This window comes from Myodes glareolus, chromosome 3 (genome assembly GCF_982192425.1).
Source record: "Myodes glareolus chromosome 3, mMyoGla1.1, whole genome shotgun sequence".
NCBI classification, from domain to species: Eukaryota; Metazoa; Chordata; class Mammalia; order Rodentia; family Cricetidae; genus Myodes; species Myodes glareolus.
The window spans coordinates 7328299-7356119 of NC_142028.1; the positions used below are offsets into that span (position 1 = coordinate 7328299).

General features: G+C 49.4%; 2 protein-coding genes across 7 annotated transcripts in view; one reads left to right on the forward strand and one right to left on the reverse strand.

The window, feature by feature from the left end:
• Positions 1-15469, forward strand: part of Dnai7 (dynein axonemal intermediate chain 7) — a 43734-nt gene extending 28265 nt beyond the window's left edge. Inside the window, exons 10-16 of one of the 2 annotated variants that reach the window (XM_048432644.3) lie at positions 3600-3681; positions 5856-6013; positions 8294-8450; positions 10160-10374; positions 12964-13131; positions 14153-14266; positions 15009-15469. In XM_048432644.3, the coding sequence (XP_048288601.3) occupies positions 3600-3681; positions 5856-6013; positions 8294-8450; positions 10160-10374; positions 12964-13131; positions 14153-14266; positions 15009-15281 (1167 nt within the window). In that variant the 3' untranslated portion in view covers positions 15282-15469. The remainder of the gene's footprint in view (positions 1-3599; positions 3682-5855; positions 6014-8293; positions 8451-10159; positions 10375-12963; positions 13132-14152; positions 14267-15008) is intronic. The other variant, XM_085687344.2, reaches the window with a different exon arrangement.
• The window catches only part of Irag2 (inositol 1,4,5-triphosphate receptor associated 2), a 51880-nt gene continuing 39470 nt past the window's right edge, over positions 15412-27821 (reverse strand). For all 5 annotated transcript variants that reach the window (XM_087903967.1, XM_048432641.3, XM_087903964.1 and 2 more), the window contains 8 exons: positions 25316-25450; positions 22590-22737; positions 20139-20182; positions 19563-19625; positions 19405-19454; positions 18845-18946; positions 17095-17205; positions 15412-16281 (listed from right to left, as the gene is read on the reverse strand). In XM_087903967.1, the coding sequence (XP_087760093.1) occupies positions 16038-16281; positions 17095-17205; positions 18845-18946; positions 19405-19454; positions 19563-19625; positions 20139-20182; positions 22590-22737; positions 25316-25450 (897 nt within the window). In that variant the 3' untranslated portion in view covers positions 15412-16037. The remainder of the gene's footprint in view (positions 16282-17094; positions 17206-18844; positions 18947-19404; positions 19455-19562; positions 19626-20138; positions 20183-22589; positions 22738-25315; positions 25451-27821) is intronic.

The window sequence follows — 27821 nt, forward strand, 5'->3', positions numbered from 1 at the left end:
CTGTAGATGTCTGACATGCAGGAGAGCTGATAGTCAACCCTGTTGTGAATCACACTGTAGATGTCTGACATGCAGGAGAGCTGATAGTCAACCCTGTTGTGAATCACACTGTAGGTGTCTGACATGCAGGAGAGCTGATAGTCAACCCTGTTGTGAATCACACTGTAGATGTCTGACATGCAGGAGAGCTGATAGTCAACCCTGTTGTGAATCACACTGTAGATGTCTGACATGCAGGAGAGCTGATAGTCAACCCTGTTGTGAATCACACTGTAGGTGTCTGACATGCAGGAGAGCTGATAGTCAACCCTGTTGTGAATCACACTGTAGATGTCTGACATGCAGGAGAGCTGATAGTCAACCCTTGTGAAGGGTCGTTTGATCCCCAAGGGGGTCGTGACCCATGGGTTGAGATCACTACTCAAGAAGGTTCCTGGACTGTCAGCATATTAGGTAATTTCCCACTCTGTGTCCAGCGGCTTGACCGCAGTTAATATTTGATGTGAATCTACCAGTGTCTTATACAAGAATTACATCGACTTAAAGCTGAAGAACAATAATTAGAGACTACATAATTTGAACCCCAAGTTGAATTTGCACAGCTAAAGCATTCTGTCTTCTAGCCATGACTCAGTTACGGTGGGTGGCGTCATGGGGTCATGGTTTGCTGTTCTGTAAATTTGGGTAATTTAGGAAGCAGTTTTTGTAGAAGGTTGTAGTTCCATTTGCAATGTGTACCTTTGGGTTTGTGCACATGAGTGCAGTGCCAGGGGAGGCCAGAGGAGGGCGCCACAATTTCTGGAGTTGAAGTACAGTGGTTGTGAGCTGCCCCATTCTGGTTCTGAGAAACAATCCAGGGATCTACCCTCTCCAAACCACCCCCAGCCCCTGGATGATTTTTTTTTGTTAAAAGCCTAAACCTATGAATTCACAATAACACTGACAGGGCCTGTGTGTGCTAAGACCTCACACTGATAGGGTCTGTGTGTACTAAGATCTCACACTGACAGGGCCCATGTGTGCTAAGACCCAGACTGACAGGATCCGTGTGTGCTAAGACCTCAGACTGACAGGGCCCGTGTGTGCTAAGACCTCACGTCTGTCCCATTGGTGTTTGATTTGCTCTCTGAATTCAGGAAGACGGAGCTTAGCTTCCTAGGCCACGTGGCCATAGAGGATGTGGCTAGCTAAGCCTGCCTGCTTTTTGTTACTGTTTAACGCTGCCCTGGGCAGCTTCTGTTTGGTGTGATGACTGAAGAAACATGAAGATACCAATGGCATCCTGTGAGATACTCCCGAAGCGCAGCTGAAGAGCCCTCTTAGCTTCTCCAGAGCTGTGAGGCACAGCTGGGAACTGACGTAGGGAGAAGTCCCAACACTGGCAGCTCGCTAAGTTCTGATCATCCTGAGATGAGGGTCCCGGGTGAGGCTCGTTCCCAAGACATAGTCTGCTGACGTCCCTCCAGCTCAGCAGCACTCAACATGTCGATGTCCAGAGGCAGAGGCGCCCAGGCGGGATGGAAGTTGGAGCCTTTGATGGGTGGGATCCTGCTCCCTGGTGCCTTTCCCCTTGCCCAGGGAAGGGGACCAGGTTTCTGTTAATGGCTCTAAGAGCTTTAGCAACAAGAGCTGGTCCATGCCCTCCTCATCTGCACCTTTAGACTTCTTTCCTCACCAAACTGACCATTTTTTCAAAGCCTTCAGCTCCCTCGCTCTGAATCTACAAACTGAGCAGTGACCACAACAACCTGGCTGTTACAGTCTGGAAATGTCATCCATCAGATAACTTAGTTCAGTACTTTGGGTCCAGCCTCACTCAGATTTTTAGGGACTGAGCAGAATGAAGCCAGATTCTCTACCCGGATGTAACATAATCGGCTTCTAGCCCAGTTCCCAGTGGATTTCCCTCCCCTATGAAGCCGCATGCTACGCATACACTATCTGAAAATCTATACCGGCTCCTCTGTTTCCTCAGTGTTCTGGTCTCCCAGACTCTGTGGACAGATCTCTAGGGCTTCCACGGCCTCCAGCTCCAGGCTGTCCCAAGCACCTTCCAAAGCTACAAAAACATGGCCGGGTTGCTCCCAGCGACAGCACCGCTTGTTGGTGCTGCCTTTTCTGTTCCTTTTTTCGCTAATCTTTCAAAATACAGGTCAGAAGACACTGAAGGAAGGGAGGTTTTGTTTGGGCTCACAGTCTGACGGGAAGCATGGCAGCAGGAGCCCTGGGCAGTCAGCCTGCAGAGAGGTGGCTGCTGGTACTCAGCTCTTTTTTCTCTTTCTCGTCAGGTTGAGAGTCCAGCATACGGAATGGTGACTCTGTTCAGGGTGGGATCTAGTCAGGCTGACTGTGAAGATTAGTATACATTTAAATTAATTAATTAAGTGACAGTGTAGGTTTCTTTTCCGTGAGCTTATTAAGAAGTTGGCCACTAGAGGGCTCTTAATACCATCTCTTAATTGATTTTAACAGCTTTTATACATATTTCAGGTGTGTTCTAAATTTGTGGGTAGCACAAAATATTTAGGAGGGCCTAATTTGACTATGGCAATGAGAATTTTAAAATAATAATTAATTTCAGAGCTTTTTTATTACCTCGAGAAATAAGCAGATGGGTTTGGGTCTTTGGATTAAGTTTAAAACCCGAAGGGTCTCTTTAAGGGACTAGGAACTGTGAGACCCTGGGTTCGACCCCTAGGTTTTCAAAAAGAAAAACTGAGCAAGCATGTATGAGGTTTAAAGTTGTGTGTGTGTGTGTGTGTGTGTGTGTGTGTGTGGTACTGGCAACCGAACCTAAGACTATGTATGTTAGCTTTGTGTTTTCCAGTGAATGATCTTAGGAGCTTTGCTTGTTTACTTGTTTGTTTTGTTGTTTGTCTATATTCAGTGGTTTTGAGACAGGATGCCATGTAGCCCAGGCTGGCCTTAAATGGCTATATAGCTGAGGATAACCTTGGACTTCTGAATCTCCTGCCTTCAACCCCGAATGCTGAGATCACAGACGTAAGACTTCACCCCTGTTTTATGCAGTGCTGGGGGTCGAACCCCAGTCCTCCTGCATGCTGGGCAAGCACTTACCCGAGCTACCTCCCCAGTCCCATGCTTGTTTTTAGTGAGCTGATTGTGGATATATGCTGGTGTGTGTACTGAAGAGATTGCATGTGAGGATCAGAGACAAGGCATATATCAAATCAAAACAACACGTAGTTTTCCCTGAAATGACAATATTTAGGCTACGTGCTAGAAAGTGCCGATGATGAACGGTTTTGCTATTGTTTGGTTTTGGTTTTTGAGAAAGGGTCTTACTCTGGTCTAACCCTAGCTGGCCTGGAACTGACTCTGTAGACCAGGCTGGCGTGGAACTCACAGAGTTCCACCTGTCTGTGCCTCCCGAGTGCTGGGATTAAATATGTGTGCCATCATGGCCTGGCTGATGATAGATTTTTAATGGGTTAACATTGTGGATTTCGAGTTTACCGGATGCAGTGCCACAGCAAGCCCATATCGCAGGCTGTTTTGTGGACCGACATCTTCCTTCCCACTCACTGGATAATTTCCGTGGATGCTGATGCTCACAGCCACCTGTCCTTTGGTTGCAGACTTCCGACCAGGAGGATGAAAACACTGAAGCTACCAGATACGAGCTGGAGATGCGGTTGCTAAGTGAAGCTGTCTCGGCAGGTATTCACATCACACCCTCAGTGTGTACCAGAGGTGGTGTTCTCAGGGGAGTAACACAAAGCCGTCATAGAAAGAAATCTTCAGAGCAAAAATCCTTCACCATCCCTCTCCCGAGACAAGCGGTGTTCAATCTTGTCTGTTGTCTCTCACTATGCACCTTTTTGGTTTTAATGAAACTGCGGGACCATATCAGATAAAACATTGACGATCACTTTCTTCTACTCAATATTAAGTTATGTCCTTCAGAAGAATATATGTCCTGGACAAGTGCTATTGAGCACCGATCCCAGGATACATCCATCAGTAGCCTGTCTCATTTACTAAAGTAGCTGCATAATACAACTCACACAAAGGAGCATCGCTTCAATCCCTGTCGCTAGTGAAGCGATAACTGATTTCTTCTCTGTACTCAGTGCAGTGCACATTCACAAGCACGTGCACGGACAGACACACACCTGAGTCCTTCACAGTCCCGGCCCAGCAGGTGGCCTACACTGGACACACCTTGGAAAGGGGACGGTGACCACTTGCCTACCTTCTGTCCTCTTAGCTCTCACTGCTCCCCTCTCAGTGACGTCGAAGGAATCTGTCCTGTATACTTCTGAGCATATTTGTCTTAACCCTCTGTTTCCTTCCTTACATTTCCTAACACTTCACTCCTTGTATTCTTTTATTCAGTTATTTATATATCCTGAGGCAGTGTCTCATGTAGCCCAGGCTGGTCTCAAACTCTTTGTAGCTGAGGATGGCCTTAAACTTCTGATCTACTTGACTCTACCTCCCAAATGTTGGGCTCACAAGTAAGCTTTATGTGGGGTCAAGGATTGAACCCAAGGCCTTGTGCGTACTGCGCAGCACACTGCCCAGCAAGCTACGTGGCTCCCCTGTCTTTGAACTGTAGCTTATACCAGGTAAGGGTTTTCTTCTCCCTAGACCTACGATGCTCCTGACGTCAGCACCACAGTTCCCTCCGTGGTGACCGCCCAGTCAGAGATGTCATCATCATCTGGATTTGAGCACCCGGTTTCTTTGTAGGCCAGTAAATTGTAAATTAAATACATTTAAAAGTTAGCTGGGTGATGGTGGCACACACCTTTAATCCTAGCATTTGGGAGGCAGAGGCAGGCAGATCTCTGAGCTCGAGGCCAGTTTACAGAGTGAGTTCTGGGACAGCCTGGGCTACACAGTGAACCTCTGTCTCGAAATATATATAAGAGTGAAGTTTGTTAAATTTTCACAAAGGAGACATGTGGGACCCATACTGCGTCTTTCATGGGAGCAATGTCACTGTATCCTGTGTCTTACTGCCTGCCCCCATTGCTAGCTCTGCACATTCCCACTCTTTCTCCTGCCGAACTCTGTGACATGGTACTAACACTGTGTAGATTTTATGGTTGAAGTAACTTGGACTGGACATAGTAGTTAGCTCTGAGGGGAGGGGCAGAGTCACAATACCTGGCCCTGGCTAGCCCAGTCCTCGCCATGGGGACCCTTCTGCCTGTCCCTCCCGGGACCTGGGACTATAGGCGTGCACCAACGCACCCGCACCAGTCTGCACAATCAGATTCGGCCACTGCTAAGGTGGTGTTTGGAGGTGGCTGTCTGTCTGGTTGAGAGGTGAGAATGGTCCTGTCCCAGTGACCGCTGGTGTCCCTTCTGCAGTCCCTGGGATTGTTAGATCACAGGATCCCACTTCCCTGGGTTTGCTATGAGCTGGGCCTATTTTTGTTGAAATAACCATTTTTCATTTGATACACGGGCCAGATTCTGCTTTCCCACCACGAACCTTCCCATCCTCCTCCTTCGGAGTTTCAGTCAGGTAATGTCTCACTTTAAGGACTTAGTTTGGTAATTATCAATTTTTGACCAAGCTGTTTCTGTCTTTTGTGAAACAAAAAGTGTTTTGCCAGTAATACATGCTACAATGCTAGCGTGCACTGCAAACAGAGCCCTTCCTACCCCCACGGCATGCACGCGCGCACACAAGCACACGCATCCTCGCGTACCTGCTCCCCCTCACAGCTGGCTAGTGAGACACTCCGAGAACCTTGTGTAAAGTGAAGCACCCAAAGGCAAACCTCCCTTACCAGTCCTGGGATTTTGTTTCCTTTTCTCTCCGGCCATAAAAAAATGTTCCAGTCTGTTCTGAAGTCACACTATTGTGGTTCATTTAGCACAGCTGCACCTGGTGGAGAACATTGTGGAGCTCCCAGATATCAATGAAAACGAGGCGGACTTGTGCCATTTCTCAACTCTGGGCGGAGTGTACCACCTGGACATCCTAGAGCTGCCCCCTCAGTGCAAGCCAGTGAAGGGCTGGGTGCTGGTGGAGGTATGGAGACGCTGCCCTAGAGATCACAGAAATTGTAGAAATTGTTTTACTTCATTTCCCATCATCTCAGCATCTAATACACGTTGACCCTATTTTTGGAGAAATTCTTACTAACTTAATAGAAAACTCACGGTCCTAATACCCAAGAGTGCCAGCTGATCCTTAATACTGCTAGTCTACATCAGAGATTGGCAAAGATTTTTTTTCCTGTTAAATGGCCAAGTGGTAACCATTTTCGCCTTGGTCAGCTACCCTGGCTCTGAGAAGCCCACAGCTCTCCTCTTGGGTGCTGAGGCTTCTGTAGGAAAGTGTGGGCACGTCTGTGTTCTAGCTCACATGTGCTTATGAAGGGCAGGGGTAGTGGGACATCCCAGGGATCGGAGCTGGCTGGCTTGCTTCAGCGGCCTCTGTGACCACTCGCCACTAACTCAGAACATAGGCTAGGGGTTCAGCTCTGTGGTAGAGCATGCTCCTGGCGTGGAGAACACTGAGAACTCTGTCTAGAGAACATGCATGAACAGGCAGTTATAACATAGCAGCACCCGGGGGCATTCGCAAATGTCACAGTGGTTGGTGGCCTCAGATCCACTGAGTCAGCAACACCCTCACTTGCATCTGACAGTCAGGGTCCAGTGAAGGCCGGGACTGCCAGCACACAGCACGCAGAGGAGAGGGGGACAGGAGTTCCCAGCTGTCACAGAGGCTCAGCCACCTTGGGCTGGCTCCCCAGGCTTGGACTTCTCTACCACAGCTGCCCCATCTCGCTCAGCCCCTCCTGTAAGGACCTGGTAGATTTCATCTGTAGAACTTCTGTTGGCTCTGTTTCCTGAGACAGGGTCTCCCTGCGAATTCCAGGCTGTCCTGCAGCCTGTGTCACAGCCCAGGGTTTGTGGTGGTCCCCCTGCCTCAGCCTCCCAAGAGCTGAGATCACAAGTGTGTACTGCCTAGCTCATTTATTTTAGTTTTTAGTGGGTTAGTTTTATTTTTGTCGTGCATGTACCAACCGATCCCACCTACAGCACCTGCACCATAAATTGCTCCACATGAAAAATGTTTATTTCTAAGAAAACAAAACTTTTAAAAAAAGTGGGGTTTTTGTTTGTTTGTTTGTTTAATTCCATACTCCCATTCCCAATACCTGGGAAGGAAGATGGGTCCCTACCCATACGAGGCCAACTGACCATTTGGACAGCCCTTCTCAGAATGTTTCAAAAAATATGCCAAAATCTTAATTCAAAGACTTAGGTTTGATCAAGGCCCTGCATGCAAACCCCAGCCTCACAAAAGAAGCCACCCTTCCTCTTGTCTGCTCAGCGTCACTTTGCGGACATGGCTTGGCAGGCCTCATGCCGTAAGTGTTCTAAGTGTTCAGAGATAACTTCTGTCTTGCAGATACTTTTTTCCTGATCACTCCTAGCAAGATCTCAACATTTCGGGGGTGCCATGCACCATCTAATGTGCTGTCTGATACCTGGGCTTTATCCGTGAGACTCTTACAGCCCCTTTGGGGCTGGCGGTGCAGCGCCGTGGTGGAGGGCTTGCCTAGAGGACGCGCCCTCAGTGAAGGCAGCCTTCAAAGCACTAGCCACAGGAAGCCTCACCCTGAGATGGGTTTTTCAAGAATTCATCCAAAACATGTTTTTGAATTTTATCAGTGTCCTGCTTCACCTCTTCATATTTAGCATTGGAGTTCACAGAATTCTCCCCACACCGGCTGTGGCTCCTGAGGGGACACTGTGTGCTTGCTTGGTCGCGAGGCTCTTTTCGTTTCCCTCCTAACCCATGAGAATATTCTTCGGGACTTTCCAACAGTTTCATCTTCCCCTGGCACCTTCTCCCCGCGCTGATCCAAAGGTTTACAGTCCCACCCTGCCGCAGGAATCTGCTGTCAGCCCGAGCCCTACACCCCCTCCTTCCTGTGCTGCTCCAGGGACACCCACACTTCTGCTCTCAGTGTTTGAGTGTTGGTGTGAACTTGAAGTCTTCTTGTAGTCCTTGCGGGTCTCCTGACTTCTCTTGTGCCCTGGTGATTGGCTCTGTGGAGTACAGGCTCGTCACAGGGCCCGAGATGTAGATGATGAACACTCTGGAACCCGGCCTGCAGGAAACTCCGTGGTTGTGGTTAAGTTTGGCGATGTTTTCCCCCAAACATTTACCTCTGAGTTTTGTTCCGATGTCTCCTACTCCTGTGTGTGACAGCGAGCACAGCTTGTTGTCAGAGGTGTGTCTGGCCATCATGACCACCGTCTAATTCTCATCATTCTGGTCAATTTTTAAAAGATACGCCAAGAAGGATTACAGAAGTTTACATATCCTCCAGAAAATACAGACGAACCTGATCCAGAAAATGCCTTTCCTCCCATAGAGGTCACACTGGAGGTCCACGAGAACGTAATCTTCTTTGAGAACCCCCAGGTCATAAGGTGGGATGCTGAAGGTACAGCCATGTCTCAGCCAGCAAGGCGGGTAACGCAAGTGATGGCAGCAGGCGGTCCTCCCTCCCTCCCTCCCTCCCTCTCTCTTCTCTCCCTCTCTCCATCCCTCCCTCCCTCCCTCCCTCCCTCCCTCCCTCCCTCCCTCCATCCCTCCCTCTCTCCTCCTTCCCTCCCTCCCTCCTCTCTCCCTCCCTCCCTCCTCCTTCCCTCCCACCCTCCCTCCCTCTCTCATCTCTCCCTCCCTCCCTCCTCCTTCCCTCCCATCCTCCCTCCCTCCTCCCTCTCTCCCTCTCTCCTCTCTCCCTCCCTCTCTCCTCTCTCCTTCCCTCCCTCCTCCTTCCCTCCCTCCCTTCCTCCTCCCTCCCTCCCTCCCTTCCTCCCTCTCCCATGATTTTGAGACAGGGTCTCCTAAAGGCTAACTGGTCTCAAACTCAAGGTATAGTCAAGGATGGCCCCGAACTTCTACCTTCCTGCTCCTTCCCCTCAAAGGCTGGTCTGGAGCCTGAGGCCTCGATTGCTGGGTTGTGCTGTGCCCTCTGAAGCTCCAGCTCAGGACTTCGGTAGCTTACACTCATTATTGACTTGTTGTGGTGGAGGGGGTGTGCATGCCACAGCACTCATGGAGGTCAGATCACAACATACAGGGGCTGGTCCTCTCCTTCTCCCCCACGGAGTCCAGCAATCCAAACACACGTGGTCAGGTTTGGCAGCAAACACTTTTACCCACCAAGCTATATCGTGCCTGCCCACAAGGGTCACTTTAAGAGTGGGACTCCTAATTGTTTATCTTATTGAAGATTGCCCACACTAGAGAACAGACTTAGTGGGCATGGCACCGGCTATAGTGGCGTGAGAACCCGAGTTTGAATCTCCAGAGCCCATGGGAAAGCCAGGCACTGTAGCGAGCATTTCTAGCCACTGTGTTCCTACAGTGGGAGATGGGGACCAGAGAGCCCCAAAATCTCACCGGCTAACCAGCCTGGCCTGCACAGTGGACTCAGCTGGGGATCAACACCTGATGTTGTCCTCTGATATAAAAATGCCTCTTTGCATCAGGGACATGGCTGCACAGTTGCATCCGGTTCCTAAAGCGAGATTGTATGCTTGGAAACCGGAGAGTTGTACAGCTGTTTTAACGCGGAAGTGAAAGAAAGGGCTGGGGGTGGCTTAGCGGTTAAGAGCACTGGCTGCTCTTGCAGAGGACCTGTGTTCTATTCTGAGCAGCTCACAACCATCTGTAACTCTGGTTCCACAGGTGCTGGTGCCCTCTGCTGGCTTCTGTGGGCAGTGCATGCAGTTGACACACATACATTCATGTAGGAAAAACATGAAAATAAGTAACAAACTTGGAAATGATCCCTGAAAAATTAATCTTTAAACAAAAATAAACCTTTTAAAAGCAAAGCAGGTTTAAAAAAAAAAAAGAGCCTCCGTGCAGGGCTAGGGATGGATGGGAGCATGCGCACCACACGGGCAGGAGCAGGCAGGAGAGGGGGCTGAAAATGGGTGTGAGAGAAGGCAACAAAGACAGGCTGAGCGCATTCTCCGCTCTGGGTCATGGATCCTGGAGGCAGGGATCTCCCAGTAGGGGCGCTCTTCCTTGAGAGTCTTAATACAGAAGACAATTAGGACACAATACATGTATTTAGATGTTTTTACTCGTTTTTGTAGGAAAAACGTGAAACTAATGTCACCATCTTCTGTCGCGAAGGTAAGTTCTGGAGGACAGATGGCATCAGCAGCGTTGTTTACAATCGAGAAGAGAGGCTCATCACCTTCAGCTTGGATACTTTGGGACCCGTGACCTTGATTCAAGACACCCATATTAATATGCCTTACCAGTCCTGGGAACTGCGACCCCTCGGTGTGAACTGGGTCCTCATCACTGTGACCACGCTTTTCGCTGAGCTCCAGATATACATCAAGGTGGGTGACATCACAGCCCGCCTACAGGTTGCGTTACGTGGTGTGTCACAAGCACTCACGTAAAACGCCCTGGAGCTGTGATTTCAAAGTAAAGTCCGTGAAGTAAATAAGCCGCAGTGAGTAAGAGGAGGGCTCCAGCTTGTTCCCCAGTTCCTAGGGCTAGGGCAGTCATCCCGGCAAGCCTCACTCTCTGGGTCCTTGTCTGTTCTCTATGGCTATGGTGAACAAGACTGCTTACTGCCCCTCAGGAATAGCCTTGGAAGCCCCAGAGCAGTGGATATATGCCGCAGGCTGAGGGGAGGGACTCGCTGCACTGTGGTCTAAGGGACTTTCTTAGGCAGCATGGTGTTTAAAACATACGTGGTGAGGGTGTAACCCTCCAGTTTCCTAGTATCACTGGTGAGTTTGTGATGTGCAAAATAAGCTGTTTTAAGAAGAGCTGCAACCCTTCTGGATACAGTAGAAAAGCTCCCAGACCAGCAGGCTCCCAGCCCACGTGGGATAAGCATGGTGGAAAACCCGTTTAATCCCAGTATTCACGGGCAGAGGTTCCGCCAGTCAGAGGCACACTGTGAGAGCCTGTCTCAAACAAGCAAAACAAATAAAGCCTCTGAGGGGGTCATTTGGGTGACTTCTCGAGCCCTTAAAACACTAGCAGCCTGCGTGCCGTCTATTAGGACAGCTGTCCTGAGAGTGTACGGGGTATTGAGCTGCTGGCCTCGCTGCCCGACCTCCCTGTCTGACCCTGCCAGCCTCTCTGCCCGGCCTCCCTGTCTGACCCTGCCAGCCTCTCTGCCCGGCCTCCCTGTCTGACCCTGCCAGCCTCTCTGCCCAGCCTCCCTGTCTGACCCTGCCCGGCCTCCCTGTCCAGCTCTTTCCAGCATCCCTGCCTGGCCTCCCTTCCCGGTCTCCCTGCCTGGCTCCCACCACCGAGTCCAAGCACAGGGAAGATGCCATGCATGATTCTAGTCTACTGAGTAGAGGCTGATGCCTGTGTCCATTAATAAACATGCAGGTCATAGATGAAGGGACTCTGGCCAGCTGGAGTGTGGTGACATTTTGTTTGTGTTCTAACAAATAACGCTTGCCTGAAGATCAGAGTGCAGAGCTAAGCCTCTGTCAGCCATACTTGTCAGGGAGAGGTGGCGCACACCTTTAATCCCAGCACTCAGGAGACAGAGGCAGACGGATCTCTGTGAGTTCAAGGTCACCCTGGGCTACCTGAGATTGAATCTGTCTAAAAGAGAAACAGAACTCACACAAAGGTGATCCCAGCACTAGGGGTCCCAGCACTAGGGGGTGGAGACAGGGTTAATGACGTGGCTGGGCAGAGAGGGGAGTATAAGGCAGGAGACGGGAACTTGGCTTCAGTCTGAGGTTTCGTAGGGACAGGACTGTCCCTTTGGTCTGAGGATGCCATAGATGTCAGAACCAGCAGCTGCTCTGCTTCTCTGATCTTCAGCACTAACCCCTATGTCTGACTCTGGGTTCTTCTTATTAAGACCAATTAGAATCCATGCTACACCTGGGCGTGGCAAGCATGACCCTGGCAGGCCCCATCTCCCCCATTCCCTCTGCCTTGCTGAACACTCTTAGATTACAATCCTAAAGCTAGCCGCCAGGGTCTATTCCCTTAATTGGCCACTTCCTCCTCCTGAAGATGACTGCCAAGGTCCAGCTATCAAAGTATTGAAGTCCAACAAACAAAAGCCCCCTTTGGTTCACCCAGTCAACACAAGTAATTGAAACACACCGCGTGGTGGCCCATCCTGACACAGACTGCACCTTTTCTCCCTCTGCATGGCCATTTGCTGCTGTTTTTCTGCCTGAGACAGAAAACAGCCACTCTACCTTTTCTTCACCACTTAATAAAGGATCTCTCTGTGAAAGCAGGTGTTTGGGTGTGGTTTGTGCCTAATCTGGGGTCCAGGAGGGAGCCCTGCTAGGCAGGGCCGGGTTGGTCTCCTTCAGTACAGTGCGCACGCATCTTCAGGTTGGGTTTACAGGCTGCCCCTGTGCAGGTGGCATTCAAGCTCTCGAATAAGATGCAGCCGAACCAAACTGATGAACGCCGCAACTGAGAAATGCATGTCGGATTTTGAGCATTTGGTAGGAAAAAAACAACTGGCTTCATTTTTACACTGGACAGATACTGAGATCATTTAGATCTAGTAGGTTAAACTGCATCCTTATTTTGTACTCCTTCAAAACTGGACAGTTTACAGCATGTTATGTCTCACATATGTTAAAAATTAAGAATAAGTCCTAAAGTACAATCATGATTGTTTAATGGCTACTTTAATTCATAATGAGCATCAAGTATTCTCACATTTTATAAAATGGATCTGAGGCACCGTTCCTAATTCCTCAAGTACCCAGAGGAGCCTAGGAAGTTAGCGAGCTGACTGAGGCAATGAAGGGACCCTGAGGTGATGGGACCCCAAGGTGGGGCTTCCAAATCAGGCCCAAGACATACCAACTGCATTGTTTAACTGTAGAGTGGCCTGTGATTTCAGAACTAACATAGAGAGAAGGCTAGACCTGGCATATGCTGATTAAACCAATTTCTTTTCTCTCCTTGAAATTTAGGAAAACCTCTGCATGTTAGCGTCAATCAAACTGAAGGACCAGGAACATGTGTCTCATTTAGAAGGGAAGTGGATGACGCCTGTACCCTTCATCCTGGCTTTGAAGGAGGCAGGGCTGAACATCTTCCCAACTGTGTACTCTCACTTCTACGTCGTCATCAACAACAAGGTGACGGAGCTCTCTAGAGCTCTCTACGTTTAGTGGGGTGGGAACCTAGATGCCGCTGCAGCTAAGCCTTTGCGGGTGGGGAGAAAGACCAGATCTGCCATCTACATGGTCACTGTTAGCAAAAGCAGCCCCAGCCACAACTCATTTTGTTCATTTTCTTCCCTTCTCCGGTGCTGGGTCTCACCGGCGTCACACGTGGGCCCCAGCCTGCAGAACCATGTCCTTTATGGTCTCAGCAGGGTCCCCGTGTCTCTGCTATTTGTGCTCCTTTTGAATCTGGGCCCCTGGAGAGCAGAGGCTTCGGACTGTTCTAGCAGCCAGCCCGGCACTAGAGTGCCAGGCGTGGGGACCACCCTGAGTCACGGAAGCGGTCTGTACTGGAGAACACGTCTGCCACCTTCTGGTGTCTTCCACCTGCCAGTAATTGGGTGACCCCTGCCAATCATGTACCGAAGGGTGTGGACATAAATGCAGAGATGGAACGAGTCAGTTTTAGTGAGCCGGTGACACAGTTGACTGTGTACACCACCTGCTCCTGTCTGCAGAACAGGGGAGCTGACACTCTAGCAGAGAACGAGGCATAGTTGAAGGGGCCTTGCACATTAGAAAGGCAGACAGTGCTGTGGGGAAACAGAACAATGCAGATGAGGAGTAGGGCGGTGTAGGCAGGAGGAGGAGGGAGGCTGGACTGCATGGAGCACGGCAATCTCAGCTGGAGAGTGAGGTGTGCAGCCCCAGGTGTCTTGGTGGGGTGGGGTAGGGGGGCTCAGCTTCAACCAGGCCCCCCAAGGGAGCAGCCGTCTGGCAGGTCTGCTGAGGAGCCTGGAACTGTCGGACTAGGAAGGGCGCAGTGTTCACTTAGGGCGTGTGCAGAAAGGAAAAGCCGTTGCCTGACTGAGAGTGGAGTCACAGAACCTGACGTAAAACTGGAAATAAGCACAGATGACAGAGGGGTGGCGGGCGGGGGGAGGAGGCTTGCTGGAACACTTGACGACTGACTATGCCCGCACCCTCTGGACAGGTCCCCATGGTGGAGGTGAAGGCCTATCGACAAATGGCCCTATTGAGCTCTGCTTTTGCGTTCAGATGGAGCAAGTGGAACATGGCCTGCAGTTCCACCAGAGTCGTGTTTAGGGTACAGTATGCAAACTAGGAAACTACCCTGTCTTCCAAAGAGAAGATACCCGAGAAGTGAACGGAAAATCGATACTCAGAATGTTGTAACATTCTGAGTTCTGGCGTGTCAGACCACTGAAAGATTGGCTGTCTTTATCCACTCTGATACCACATGCTGTGACCTTACATCTGTGTTGACCCCAGAACAAAGGGGACCCATGTGTACAAGTACCTATGGTTCATGGGCCTCTGTGGAGGTCAGGCCTGCAGAGTAACTTCCTGACACATAGAAGACACTTTTCCAACTCAAGGCTGACTGATTTTCCTCTGAGCTAGGCTGAAAGCCAGAACCTCATACATACTGTATGTGTGTCCCATCACCGAGCTGTTAACCCCACCCCTCCCCACCACCAGGTTTGGCCGTGAGTATGTCAGCATAGAGCAGCCACCATGTTTTTCTTTTGCCCCCAACTCTGAGAGCTGGGTCTGCACCGTGCGGTCAGTGTCTGTGGGCAGGGTGCCCACTGTTCGCTCAGCACCTAGTGCAGTGCCTGGGTAACATTTGTCTCACGGAGACGTGGGCAACTGCTCCATAGATGCCCCAATGCACATCACTTCACGGTTTAAAACAACTCAGGAATGGGGCATGCAGCGTGGCTTCAGCTGTGCTGAGCCAGCCTGGTCTACAGAGTTCTGGGTACTCAGCAGCTCCTTTCCTTGTCTATGTTTTGGCGTTCCCAGAATTCAGATTCTCTTTCCAGGTGAAGGAATACTTGGCAGAAGAAGCAGAGGACCATCTCTGGGCCCTCCTCATGTTCAGCGGTGACAGAGCACAGATGCTGAGGATCAGGGAGGACAGCGAGGCCTTCTCCGAGGCCCTCAAGGAGGAGACTGAGTTTCACTCTACTTTGTACCACATGGTGAAGGACTCTGCCTCTCTGGAGGCGATGGAGAAGGTCAGGCATTCAGATTGCCAGTTCATCGACTCGGTGTGCCACATGCTGCTGTCCATCCGGGTTCTTAGCTTTTCCTAGTCTTCACGGCCCGTGTAACAGCTGGTGGGACCCTTAGACCCCAGGAGGAATCAGGTATTTCTCCAAGTGGTTGCTATCACAAACTACTAAAATGACCTAAGAGTACTCTATATTCAAGTTTCACTGCATGAAGATTTGAATAGTTCTTTATTTTGATACATTTCAATAAAAGCACTATGTCTCTCTGACTCGGAAAGCTCACTAAAATACCCTAGGTGGCATTCCCTCCCTGTGCTAAATAGTTGGGGAATTAAACTATCTCAGCTGTTCTGAGAACCCTGGTTGACAGAGGTTTCTTTGCTGCCTGATTCCGCAGCCATTCAGCCCCAAAGAAACACACAGAGGTCTACATTAATTATAAACTGGTTGGCCTATTACCTCAGGCTTCTTATTAACTCTTACATCTTAAATTAGCCCATAATTCTTGTCTGTGTCAGCCACATGGCTTGGCACCTTTTATCAGTGAGGCATTCTCATCTTGCTTCCTCTGTGTCTGGCTTCCTCTGTGATGACTACAGACTGAGTCTTTCCTTTTCCCAAAATTCTCCTGTTCTGGTTGTCCCGCCTATACTTCCTGCCTGGCAACTGGCCAATCAGCATTTTATTAAACCAGACAAGTGACAAATCTTTACAGAGTACAAGACCACTGTCCCACAGCAAACCCTGGTTTTGCACTATAATTACCTGAACGTTACTACTTTATGAACCTCAGAGGGAAACGTTAAAAACAGAACGGGACATTTGGCTATGCTGCAGTCAGACCGGTGGGTGCCCATTGTGCCTGAGTCTGGTAAGTGGCCATAAGATGTGTTCCAGAGACATCCAGGCACTGCCTTCCTGTGTGGGTGCAGCCTCCACCGCCGTCTGGAAGAACTGGCTGGTGAGGAAGCTCATGAGCGCTGCAAACAGTACGATGAGTACAAAGAGCCAGAGTACCCTGTTGGCCCTTCTGAAGGACGCCGCCTGCAGGTGAGTGACCCAGGAAGTCACGGAGCTGCAGCTGTAGGGAGAGCACAGGGGAAGGGCGCAGTGACAGTGTGTGGAGCCTGGAGACTTGCCTTTGCTGGTGGCAGTGGTTAGAGAGTACCCCGACAAGGCTGCACGTTAAGAGGGAGCCTTGGTTTAGGGTGCAGTCTGCGCCCCCTTTCGTGACTATTAGAATGAAAGGAATAGCTGGCTACAACGTGGGGACTGTGACACAGGCACTAATGCATTTATCCTTTCAAATGCACGTGCACTAAACCAGCACCCTTCCGTGCTCACATAAACCAGGAGAAAACCAACCTTTACATCCACCTTGCTGACCTCTGCACAAGTCCCCAGGCTGTTTGCCTGGTCTCCACAGAATGGCCCAGCAGGGGGGCTCTCACTGTGTCCTTAGAGCAGCAGCTGAAGCCAGAGCCTGTGACTGAGTCTGGGACTGAGCCTGGGACTGAGCAGGGCAGAGCCTGGGAGAGCCTGGGACTGAGTCTGGGGGAGCCTGGGACTGAGCCTGGGAGGACCGAGCCTGGGAGAGCCTGGGACTGAGCCTAAGAGAGCCTGGGAGAGCCAGAGCCTGGGGGAACCTGGGGGAGCCTGGGACTGAGCCTGGGACTGAGCCTGGGAGAGCCTGGGACCAAGCCACGGCTGCCTGGCTCCGGAGACAGGTTCCTGCACTGTACAGAACAGAGTCAGGGAAGCTGCTGTCATGGACCACCATGCTATGGTCCATCTTAGTCATAACAATCTACACACCCGTCTAGAAAGCAGTTTGAGTGGCATGGCTAATCCTGTGTTCTCCATCCCCGCCCTCCACAATGAGTGAGCGGCTTACACTGCCCCGCTGTCCCAGGTGGAGGAGGGGCTGCTTCTTTTTTCAGAGAGGCTGGCCTTCCTGGTCCTCTCCACTGCCTCTTCTTCTGGTGGTTCAGGGGCATCTTGGGTTCTGCAAATAGGTTTTGAAACTAATGATAATGTGCTACGTTTACAAACCATCACTGAGGTCTATTTATATAACTCAAAGTGCTCAAATTCTAAATGTTAGATCACCAAACTTAGAGGCATTTCAGATAACTTCTGTGTAGTATGCTGGCCAGTGACTCCCACAAGAGGAAATTCAGGATTCTAAGTGATTCTTAACCACTTCTGCTCAACAGTGCGGCTCTCTGTGCCCGTCCTGAGTCACACTTCAGCGGCGTGTTGGTGGCACATTTCCTGAAATGATAACTCCTTAGAAGAGCCGACTCTTCTGCTCCGGTGTCTTCTGGGAGCATATTTCCTGGTAGAGCCTTGGCTGGCCTCACCATTGGAGTGATCCTCCTGTCTCTGCCTCCTCAGAGCAGGGGACCCTAGGCAAACTCTTCTGGCTTCTTTTTGATAGTGTTTGGATCGGTGCTGACTTGGAATATGGTCCAAGTGCCGTTCCTCTAAATATGTTAATTTAAAAAGCATATGAAAATATTCTAAATGTGAAGCTAGCTAAAACTGGTACTTAGAGCCCTAGCAAGAGTCTAGACTGCGTGTATTTTAAATCATAACCTAGAGAGGGCGCCCTCCACCTAAGCAAACTTACTTAACTAATGACTGCTAGTTCCATTTGAATTTTGAAATCCTTAGCTCATGACACCCATGATTGCCAGAGGAGAGTGTCTAAGGATGAGGGGACATGAGGGGACCGGTCCCATGAGCATCTTCATCTCTTCTGTTTACAAGGACTGAGTGAAGCCATAGACAGTCTTAGAAGGAAAACCCTTGTCATTTTCCCTGTGTAGCTCAGGTCTGGCACTACATGGGGAGCATGTGCCTGTGATGTCAGAGCAGACCGGCACCATAGCTAGATGGGGACATGTGCTGCTGGATCCCGGGGTGTGCGAGATGCCTGTGTTGTCTCTTCCTGGTCTTAGGGCTAAGCAAGCATGCTGGAGGTGCTAAGGGGATATGTTTAAAATCCCTTAAATGAGAGACCTGAGGGAGAAGTTATAATAGGTGACCAAATGGACCAAGTCAGGCGGCACGAGAGGCGGTGCCATTGAGTGACCTCACCCTTTGCCCTCTGGTTTTCACTGTGGGAGCATACAGCATATTTTAACTCATTAAACTTCCTAACATATCCTAGACATAGTGGTGATACCTGCGATCCTAACATTCAAAAGTCTGAGATAGGAGGATTGCTTTTAGTTTGAGACCAGCTAGGGCTACATAGTAGCCCCTGTGTGTCAAAAAGACAAACAGTGCTGAGCAGAGAATAAATGTAAGACAGACGTCACAGAGGGCATATTTATACATGCAAACATATTCTCTACCCATTTCTGGTTTTAGTACTCTACAGCAATGGAGATTTTAGTTTTGTGACCCGGGCGATGGACACACCTAGGTCTGGGAAATTCCAGGGAGTTATTTAACGTAAAGCCCTGCCACACTGAGGGCTGGAGGAGCTACCGTGTTCCCAAATGACATTTATAAAGTAGTTCAGAGTCTTTCCGTCCTTCTGCAGACCTCAGCTCACACCAGACTGACAGACATCATGACAGATCACTGCAGGCTTCAGCACACACCAGGTTCACGACACGGCACAAGTCACCTACTTCACGTCACATTTCTCGTCGTCGGCGTCTGCCCAGGAATAGGTGCTAATAAATCGGTGTAGCGAGGGGCGGTGCTCACTCTGTTTTGTCCCCAAAATTCTCCTGCACAAAGATAACGGCCATATGATAAACAAAGCTGTACCTGCTACCGGTGTGTCCCTGACTGCTTAAGTCAGTGCAGAAATTACACTGGCTTGCTTTTGTTTTTTTTCCCTTTGCATATCCAGGTACTGCCATGACAGATGCCACGTGTGTGTGTGTGTGTGTGTGTGTGTGTGTGTGTGTGTGTGTGTTTAAGACAGGGTTTCTCTCTGTAACTTTGGAGCCTGTCCTGGAACTAGCTCTTGTAGACCAGGCTGGCCTCAAACTCACAGAGATATGCCTGCCTCTGCCTCCTGAGTACTGGGATTAAAGGCGTGCGCCACCACTGCCTGGCCCAAATGCCAGTTTTAATGTCTGCACTGCTCACGCTCTGAGCAAATCTAAGGTTACAGTAAATGTCCATCGGCTTGAGCCCCACTTTGCATGGGTTCCCAGAGTGGGGCACAGGTCACACTTACCAGCTGCTGGACCGCCGGCTGAATCTGTCGTTGTTTTCCACCCCAGATACCTACGGAGGGCCGAGAAATCGTAAGATAGAGTTCAGTGAAGGAATTACGTTTTGGTCACAGGGACAGACGAGTTTACTTCCAAGGCAGAGGCCTCCAAGGGCACTTACCAGCCCTATATTTCCAAGATTCCTGGGTAAAGAGGCAATCGTCACTCTTCGAAGAGACGCTGGCTACAGAGGAGAAAGAAGTATGATTAGAAAATCGAGGGGAGAAAAGAGGGTCACGTCCTCTGTACGCTGCTTGCCACCACGCTCAGCTGTCAGGAAGCAGAGGAGCATTCGAGGAAAAATCACCTTTTGGAACTATTTTCCAGCTTATAGTCCATCTCCCCCAGCCTTGGCTTTGTAACTTTCACTAGCCAAGAGTGAGGTCTCATATGTGGATTTTCACGTATCTGTCTTCAGCATACACTGAACACCTTTGCTGTTGGGTCACACTGTGCGTGTTCGCACCGAGAAGCATGCTCATGTTTATGAGCACTCTCCCTGTATTTTTCTAAAAGACCAGCTGTATTGTCATTTAGCCAAATGTGTTTTTTCTTCTCTTTTGTTACCTTCCCTTCTCTGCTTAGAAGATTTAAATCAATTCTGTGACTTCCAGTAAAAGGTACATCATTTTAAATACCATCTTAACATCCTATGAGCATTTTGTCAGTATTTTTTAATTATGAAATTAGTAATTACCTTGGAATTTAGAGAAGATGAACGTTTTTTAATCTGACAGTCATCTAAAAGGAAAACATTACCGCATTAAAATTTTCTGAGAATTATGTGTATGTTCTCCCTGCATGTATGTCTGTGCACCACATCTGACCCCCACACACATCTGACTCCCACATCAGACCCCCCTACATCTGAACCCCCACATCTGACACCCAGGCCCCTGGATCTGTGCACCACACCAGACTCCCCACATCTGACCCCCACATCAGACCCCCCACATCTGACCCCACATCAGACCCCCCACATCTGACACTCCACATCTGACCCCCCACATCTGACCCCCAGACCCCTGGATCTGTACACATCAGACCCCCCACATCAGACCCCCTTCACATCTGATTCTCCACATCTGACCCCCCACATCTGACCCCCAACATCTGACCCCCCACATCAGACTTCCCCACATCAGACCCCCCCACATCTGACCCCCCACATCAGACCCCCTTCACATCTGACCCTCCACATCTGACACCCAACCCCCTGGATCTGAGCACCACACCAGAGCCCCCCACGTCTGACCCCCCCACTTGACCCCCCACAACTGATCCCCCTCATCTGACCCCCCACATCTGAACCCCCCACACCAGACCCCCCACATCTGAACCCCCACACCTGACCCCCACATCTGATCCCCCCACATCTGACCCCCAGCCCCCTGGATCTGTGCACCACACCAGATCCCCCACATCTGACCCCTCCACATCTGACCCCCAACCCCCTGGATCTGTGCACCACACCAGACCCCCCACATCTGATCCCTCACATCAGACCCCCACATCTGACCCCCCACATCTGATCCCCCCACATCCGATTCCCCACTTAAGACCCCCCACATCTGACCCCCCACCCCTGGAACTGAGCCACGGACAGCTGTGAGCCACTGTGTGGCTGGGACACTACAAGAGCAGCTTAGCCACTGGGCCATCTCTCTGGTCACACGTTTTTACACTTTAAAACTCACACGTGCATTTCTGTGAAGTAAAGGTCATAAACAGTTTATGAAGACTCTGGAGGTTAAGACAGGAGAATTACTGTGGCCAGCCTTGGTTACAGAGCGACACTATCTCAAAAACCTAAAACCGAAAGACTCTAAGAACTACTCACAAAAATAAATATGTTTATTTGTCTAATTTGTCCTATTTTGTGGCACTGAGGCTTGAGCTCAGGGACTTTCTACGTGTCTGGCAAGTGCTCAACCCCTGAGCAATATCTCCAGCCCTGACAGCCCCCATATAAACCACTAAGACACAGGCCTTAACGTTCCTGCAGCTGTCTACAGTGCCTGCTAACATGCAGAAGAATATCCAATATTGCTGCTCTCCAAAGAGGGAGCATTACTAAGTAAGAATTCTGTTCAGAAGAGCTCATACTGTTTACTCAAAACCATCGTGAGGCTGGAGAGATGGCTCAGTGGTTAAGAGCGTGGCTGCTCCCCCAAAGGACCCAAGTTCAATCCCCAGCATCTATGTGAGGTTCACAAGCATCTTTGTCCAGTTCCAGAAGGTCAGGCACCCTCTGCTGGCCTCCATGGGCACTGCATGCACACACATACAGTCATACCCATAAAATATAAAAAAGTAAATCTAAAAAACAAAAAATTGTAAGATTTATAGAAACCACATGTTCTCATCTGTCTCCCAATCTAGGATCAATAACTCCTTCAAGAATCCAAACTATGGGCTGGGAGTGGTTCATTTATTACACATTATCATGTGTGGAGAAAGGACCAGCTCTAATGCACCCTGTCTAGACACTAGAGTCTACTTAAGCAGTGGGACTAAGTACCTTATCTCTGTGAGCCAAAGTAAATTAATGGATTTTGAGGATGACACCAAAGAATCCTCAGTGTCTTTCTGTTTTTTTTCCCTGATATTTTATATAAAACACAAGAACAAGATTTTTTCCTAATATAACCTTAAGGATCCCATTAAATGATTCAACAAGACCATGAGAGATCATGAAAGAGAATATTAGGAAATCATAACTATTATCTTAAAAAATTAAAACTATGTAGGCCAGACATGATGGTGCACACCTTTAATCCCAGTACTTGGGAGACAGAGGCAGGTGGATCACTAAGTTTGAAGTCAAGCTACATCCACATAGTGAGTTCCAGGAAAGCCAGGGCTATATAGAGAGATCCTATTAAGGAGGAAGGAGGGAGGAGGAAGGAAGAAGAAAGAAGAAGAAATTAAAACTCGTGTGTGTGTCTGTGTGTGTGTGTGTATGTGTGTGTTTTACTTGCATGTGGGTGCAGTTGCTCATTGAGGCCAGTAGAGGGCATCAGATCCCCTGGAACTGGAGTTGCAGGCTGCTGTAAACTAAGGGACATGGTTTCTGGGACCCAAGTACAAGTGGCAAACACTCTTAGCTGCGAAGGCAGCACATCGCTGTTATCATAAATGCCATTACCTTCATCTTCCAGAGGGGCGAAGGACCTCTCGTTCTGCAGCAGAACCTGTTTCAGCTCCTCCAGCTCGGCGTGCTCTTTGGCATACATTCTCTTCAAGTTCTCCACGTGCTGAATCATGACTTCCACCGCCTTGCTCACCCGGCTTTCCTGCAAGAGTCAGCTTCCATCAGCAGCATCATCCTCGGCACTCAGATAAAACACACTGAGGCCTGCAGGGTGGTTTGGTGAGTGAAAAGCCCGTGTGCAAGCCCAAACTGAGCCCCACCCTACAGCCCACACTGCAGGAGAAAGCCAGCTCTCCCAAGTTGCCCCCGACCTACACACGGGCACTGCGGTAAACATGTACACACACCCCCACACACATGTGCATGCACCCACACAGGTTCACACACATACAAGCTGCTTGTCAAAGAATAAAGTGTTGGAAGGATTAGGATTTGGCATAAGCAGGACCATTTTGAAAGCCACTGTGTTAGTGCAGAGGTACGGGGTGGGGGGTGACTTAGATGCAGTTTGTAGACATGCCAACAGCAATCGTGGCTGTACTCTCTTGCTGGTCTGAAGGTAGAGCAACGAACGAGGTGCTTTTTAACAACCGATGCAGGAGACAGGAGTGTTGAAAGCCCCCACCAATCCCCACTAGTTCCGGCCTGTGCCACTAGGACTGAGGGAGGGAGGCAGTGGGTAGGGAAAGGGCCCCAGGGTCTGCGGCTTTAAGCAGGCTAAGTGCAGCAGGTATCGGGCATCTGGGAAGAAACACCAGGTCCCATCAGAACCTCGAGACAAAAGATGTTGTGAAACTCAGGGTCATCTTGGTTTTGTGAGCGTGTGGGTGGGTTTATACCACCTCTCTGCCTCCTCCATCTTACAAACAGTGCACACCTGTACCAGTGGGAATGGTTCCACAGACTCGGAAGAACGGGTAAAAGGGGTTTCGGTTGGCAGGATTGAGGCTAACGTTTCTGGGTAATCTGGGAAAGGATGGTATCTGTGTACAGGCAAAATGGCTGCCCTTAGACGGTACAGGAGAATGGCTGTCTACAGCTGTGGGAAGGAGGGCAACATATGTGGGTTCTGATGGTAGGTTCAAGTCAGAGGCAGTTCCCTCCCTCTGTGTCAGTTTTCTAATAGCAAAGTCACTATTTGACAATGAACACAGGAAAAGGCACGGTAGTGGTTTGAGGACAAGATGTGAAGCTGATTTAGAAGCAACAGTAAGCTCCCTGGCCCCACGTGAAGCATTCAATGTAAGTGAAGAGCTCAGTCAGCACGGATAAGCCTGAGTCAGCACAGGGTGAGCCTGAGTCAGCACAGGGTGAGCCTGAATCAGCACAGGGTGAGCCTGAGTCAGCATAGGGTGAGCCTGAATCAGCACAGGGTGAGCCTGAGTCAGCACAGGGTGAGCCTGAGTCAGCATAGGGTGAGCCTGAGTCAGCATGAGTGCACTGTTTTCCCTCTGGCATGGGCTGGTAAAGATGTGGTTTGAAACATGGAAGGTGGAAAGGGTTTATGCAGTAGGGAACTCCGGATCTGATCGTAGAGTTTAAAGCTTGGTCAAGAAAAAAGATGGAAGAGTATGGGATGGGAAGGGGGGGGGTGGGCAGAGGCTGACAAAAATACATGTCCGTCATCATAGCAAGAAAGCTATGGATCATGCTTAAAATGGAAACATGTCACTAAGGGGCCCAGTAAGCATGTGACTGAGAAACACAGATGCAGCACAAAATTGATGGGGGTAGGTGACAGAAGACACCGGGGTTTGTAAAGCCTTGTGCAACATAACCTTAATCCAAATAAAGATCAACAGCATCCCCAGCTGAAGGGTTGAAAATGCTAGGCTGCATAACACACTGTCAGACTGAAGCCTCTGACATGTTAAGTATCTTCCTAAGGAAATGCTTAGCCCATCTGTTTAGTGTTGGTTTTCAGAAGTCTGCTGGGAACTGCTCAGGATGAACATTTGAAATCCTACTTTTCTATGACTCTATAACAATCAAATGAAAGCAGATAGGTGGGTAGGCCGGGGTGACTCAGGAAACCACAGTCAGCACTGAGCATCCAGAGGGAACAGAGCCCCGCTGCTCAGGCATTCTGGAAGCTGCAGCTGCATGGTTCCTGCTGCGTCAGTGATGCAGGCCCCAGGGCCCTTTCTCAACCACCGCACCTGTGCACTGATGTGGGTCGGTGTCCTCGGAGTCTCCTGACTCATTATTCTATCATTTGTGTTGTGGTTCCGACTCCCTCCAGGGGAGTAAAAACAAAACAAAACAAAACAAAAAAAACCAACAACAACAAAGAAAGCCCAACAACAACAGCAAAAACCCTTCACAGGTTTTTCAAGAAGAGCGTGGGAGAAACACCCTAAAAAGGAAGTGGGGTCTATTGTGAACTGGGAGAGAAAGGGGCTTACATCTCACCCTGGAATACACTTCTGCAAACCCACAATGCAGACTACACAGGGCCATGCTCCCTCTTTGAGTCAGCCATCTCCCACCCCATCTCTGCCTCTTTGCCTCTCTCTCTCTCACCTTGCATCCCTGGCTGGCCCAGAACTCAGTGCTAACTAAACTGGGTTTGGACTCACAAGGACCCACTTGCCTGCAGCCCAGGTGCTGGGTTTAAAGGCTTAACCAACACCTAGAAGCCCAGAAGGGTTCTGAAAATGTCTTCTTATTCTGTAGCCCACACTCTGCGAGAGCACAAAGCCTCTCCGCTCCGCTGTTACCTGGTTGATGGCCCCCAGCATCTCCGCCCTGCTGGCCACACGCGTCGCACACTGGCTGAGAAATGTTATACTCTTCTCCAGCTTCTTAATGATCTCCTGAGCCTGGTTGTCGTCATCACATAGAGGTGCTAATGACTGTGTGGGAAGCAAAGCATTAAAACACGTGCTGGGCAGAGTTTCTCACACCGACTACACCGCCTTCAGATCTAAGCATCCAACGCAGAACAGAGAGCACCGCCAAAGCCCAGCGGTGCAGGGCGTGATAACATTGTGCTGGGCCACAGGCACACAATGCCTAGTCTCCCTTCCTGCTGTGTTACCCCCACGTGTGCTCACTTTCCTCCGAGACACACAAGACAGGATGAGATAAACAAAGCCCATATGTGGAAAGTGTCACGTGAGGACAAATTAACTTTTTCCGAGGAGAATCACAATTTGAACTGGATCAAGACTGATTTTAGAATCACCTAGGAGACACACCATTGCTTCCAGAGAGGAGGGAAGACCACCTCTGAATGTGGGGACCACCATCCCATGCCTGGGGCTCCCGACTGAATAAAAGGAAAAAGGAAGAAGCCAGCTGTGGTGGTTTGAATGAAAATGACCCCTGTTGGTTCATACATTTGAATACTCCGTCCTTAGTTGGCAGAACCATTAGGGAAGGATTAAAAGGGGCAACCTTGCTGGAGGAGGTGTGTCACTAGGGGTAGGCTTTGAGGTTTCAGGAGTCCACACATCCCAGCTAGCTCTCTCTGCCCTGTACTTGAGGATGAGATGTGAGCTCAGTCACGGGTCCGGCAACCATGTCTGCCTGCCATGCCCCCTGCCATGATGGTCAGAGACTCACTCTCTGAAACAGTAAGCCACAACAAATTCTTTCCTCTATAGATTACCTGGGTCAGGGTGTCTCGGCACAGCAATGGAACAATAACCAAGGCACCACTGAGCTCCGGCCTTCACCTTTGTCTCCCTCTTGACTGGATCCCACAATCATGGCTTGGGCTGCTCTTTTCGCCATGCCTTCTGGCCATGATGAACTATGGTCTTAAACTTTGAGCCAGAATAAATGATTTCTTCCCTAGATTGCCTTTGGTTGGTATTCTGTCACAGTGAATGAGGGATAACCAGCGTCCTCTCTTAGGATACTGGTGTGGCCAGGCTGGCTAGGTGCATACAATATCATGCTTCATCCATACTCGCACCCTCTATCTCGATGATGCCTTTCAAGGCCATCCTTCCCAGCAAGAATGAAGATCGGACTTGAGAGTAAACAAGCTACTACTCTCTGTGTGACTGAGCAAATGTCTAAAGTGCCATGAGCTCAGGAAGAGTCTCCATCATGTGGGGTAGCTATCATTCAGAAGAGGTTCAGCCAGGCACACCACCAGGCACCACAAGTGGTAGACTGATTAATAATCCTGGAAATGCCAAGCTTTGGCCTTTCTGGTTTGATGTGGGATTCCCCTCTGTATGCTATGAATATGTTTTATTACCATTGGTTAATAAAGAAGCTGCTTCGGCCTATGGCAGAGCATAATATAGCCAGACTGAATGATATCTCTCTATCATACATATATATGAGAGACAGAAAGAGAGAGAGAGAGAGAGAAGGTGGAGTGATGTGGGATTTTCCTCTGTATGCTGTGATTACCATTGATGAATAAAGAAACTGTCTTGGCCTGTTGATAGAGCGAAACTTAGGTAGGCGGGGAAAACTAAGCTGAATGCAGGGAGAAAGGAAGTAGAATCAGAGAGATGCCATGGAGCCGCCACCAGAGTCAGACATGCTGAAACTTTGCCAGTAAGCCACTGTCACATGGCGATACACAGATTAATGGAGACGGGTTAAATTAATATATAAGAGTTAGCCAATAAGAAGCTAGAGCTAATGGCCAAACAGTGACTTAATTAATACAGTTTCTGTGTGGTTATTTCGGTTCTGAGCAGCCAGGATGAACAAGCGACTTCTTGCAAGAGCGGAGTAAAAAAGAGACACCAATATTCAAAAGCAACACAAGAATCAGTTGTGTCTCTGTATACTGACACTTCTTAAAATAATAAACCAAGAAAATAATTTATTTAAAATATTGCAAAGAATATAACACCCCGAAATAAACCAAAGCAAAGAAGTAGAAGACTTATTCTTTGAAACCTATAACACAAAGACACAAATGGAAAGGTTGATAGACCCGATGACCAAGCCATCTATTGAGTCTGTGGAATTTCAACAGTATCATCTGGGAGTGAGCAGAAGCAGTGCTTGGGGAGCATAGCTCAGGGTTAGACCATGTGCCTCATATTTGTGAGACTCTGACGCTGATCTCTACCACTAAAAAGTATGAAAAAGAAAAAAAAATGTTGTGAAATATTTAACTATGTAAAGATGTGTTGCTGTTTCACCTTGCCTGCCTAAGGAACCTGATTGGTCTAATAAAGAGCTAAACAGCCGATAGCTAGGCAGGAGAGGGGTAGGCAGGGCTGGTGGACAGAGGGAATACATAAGAGG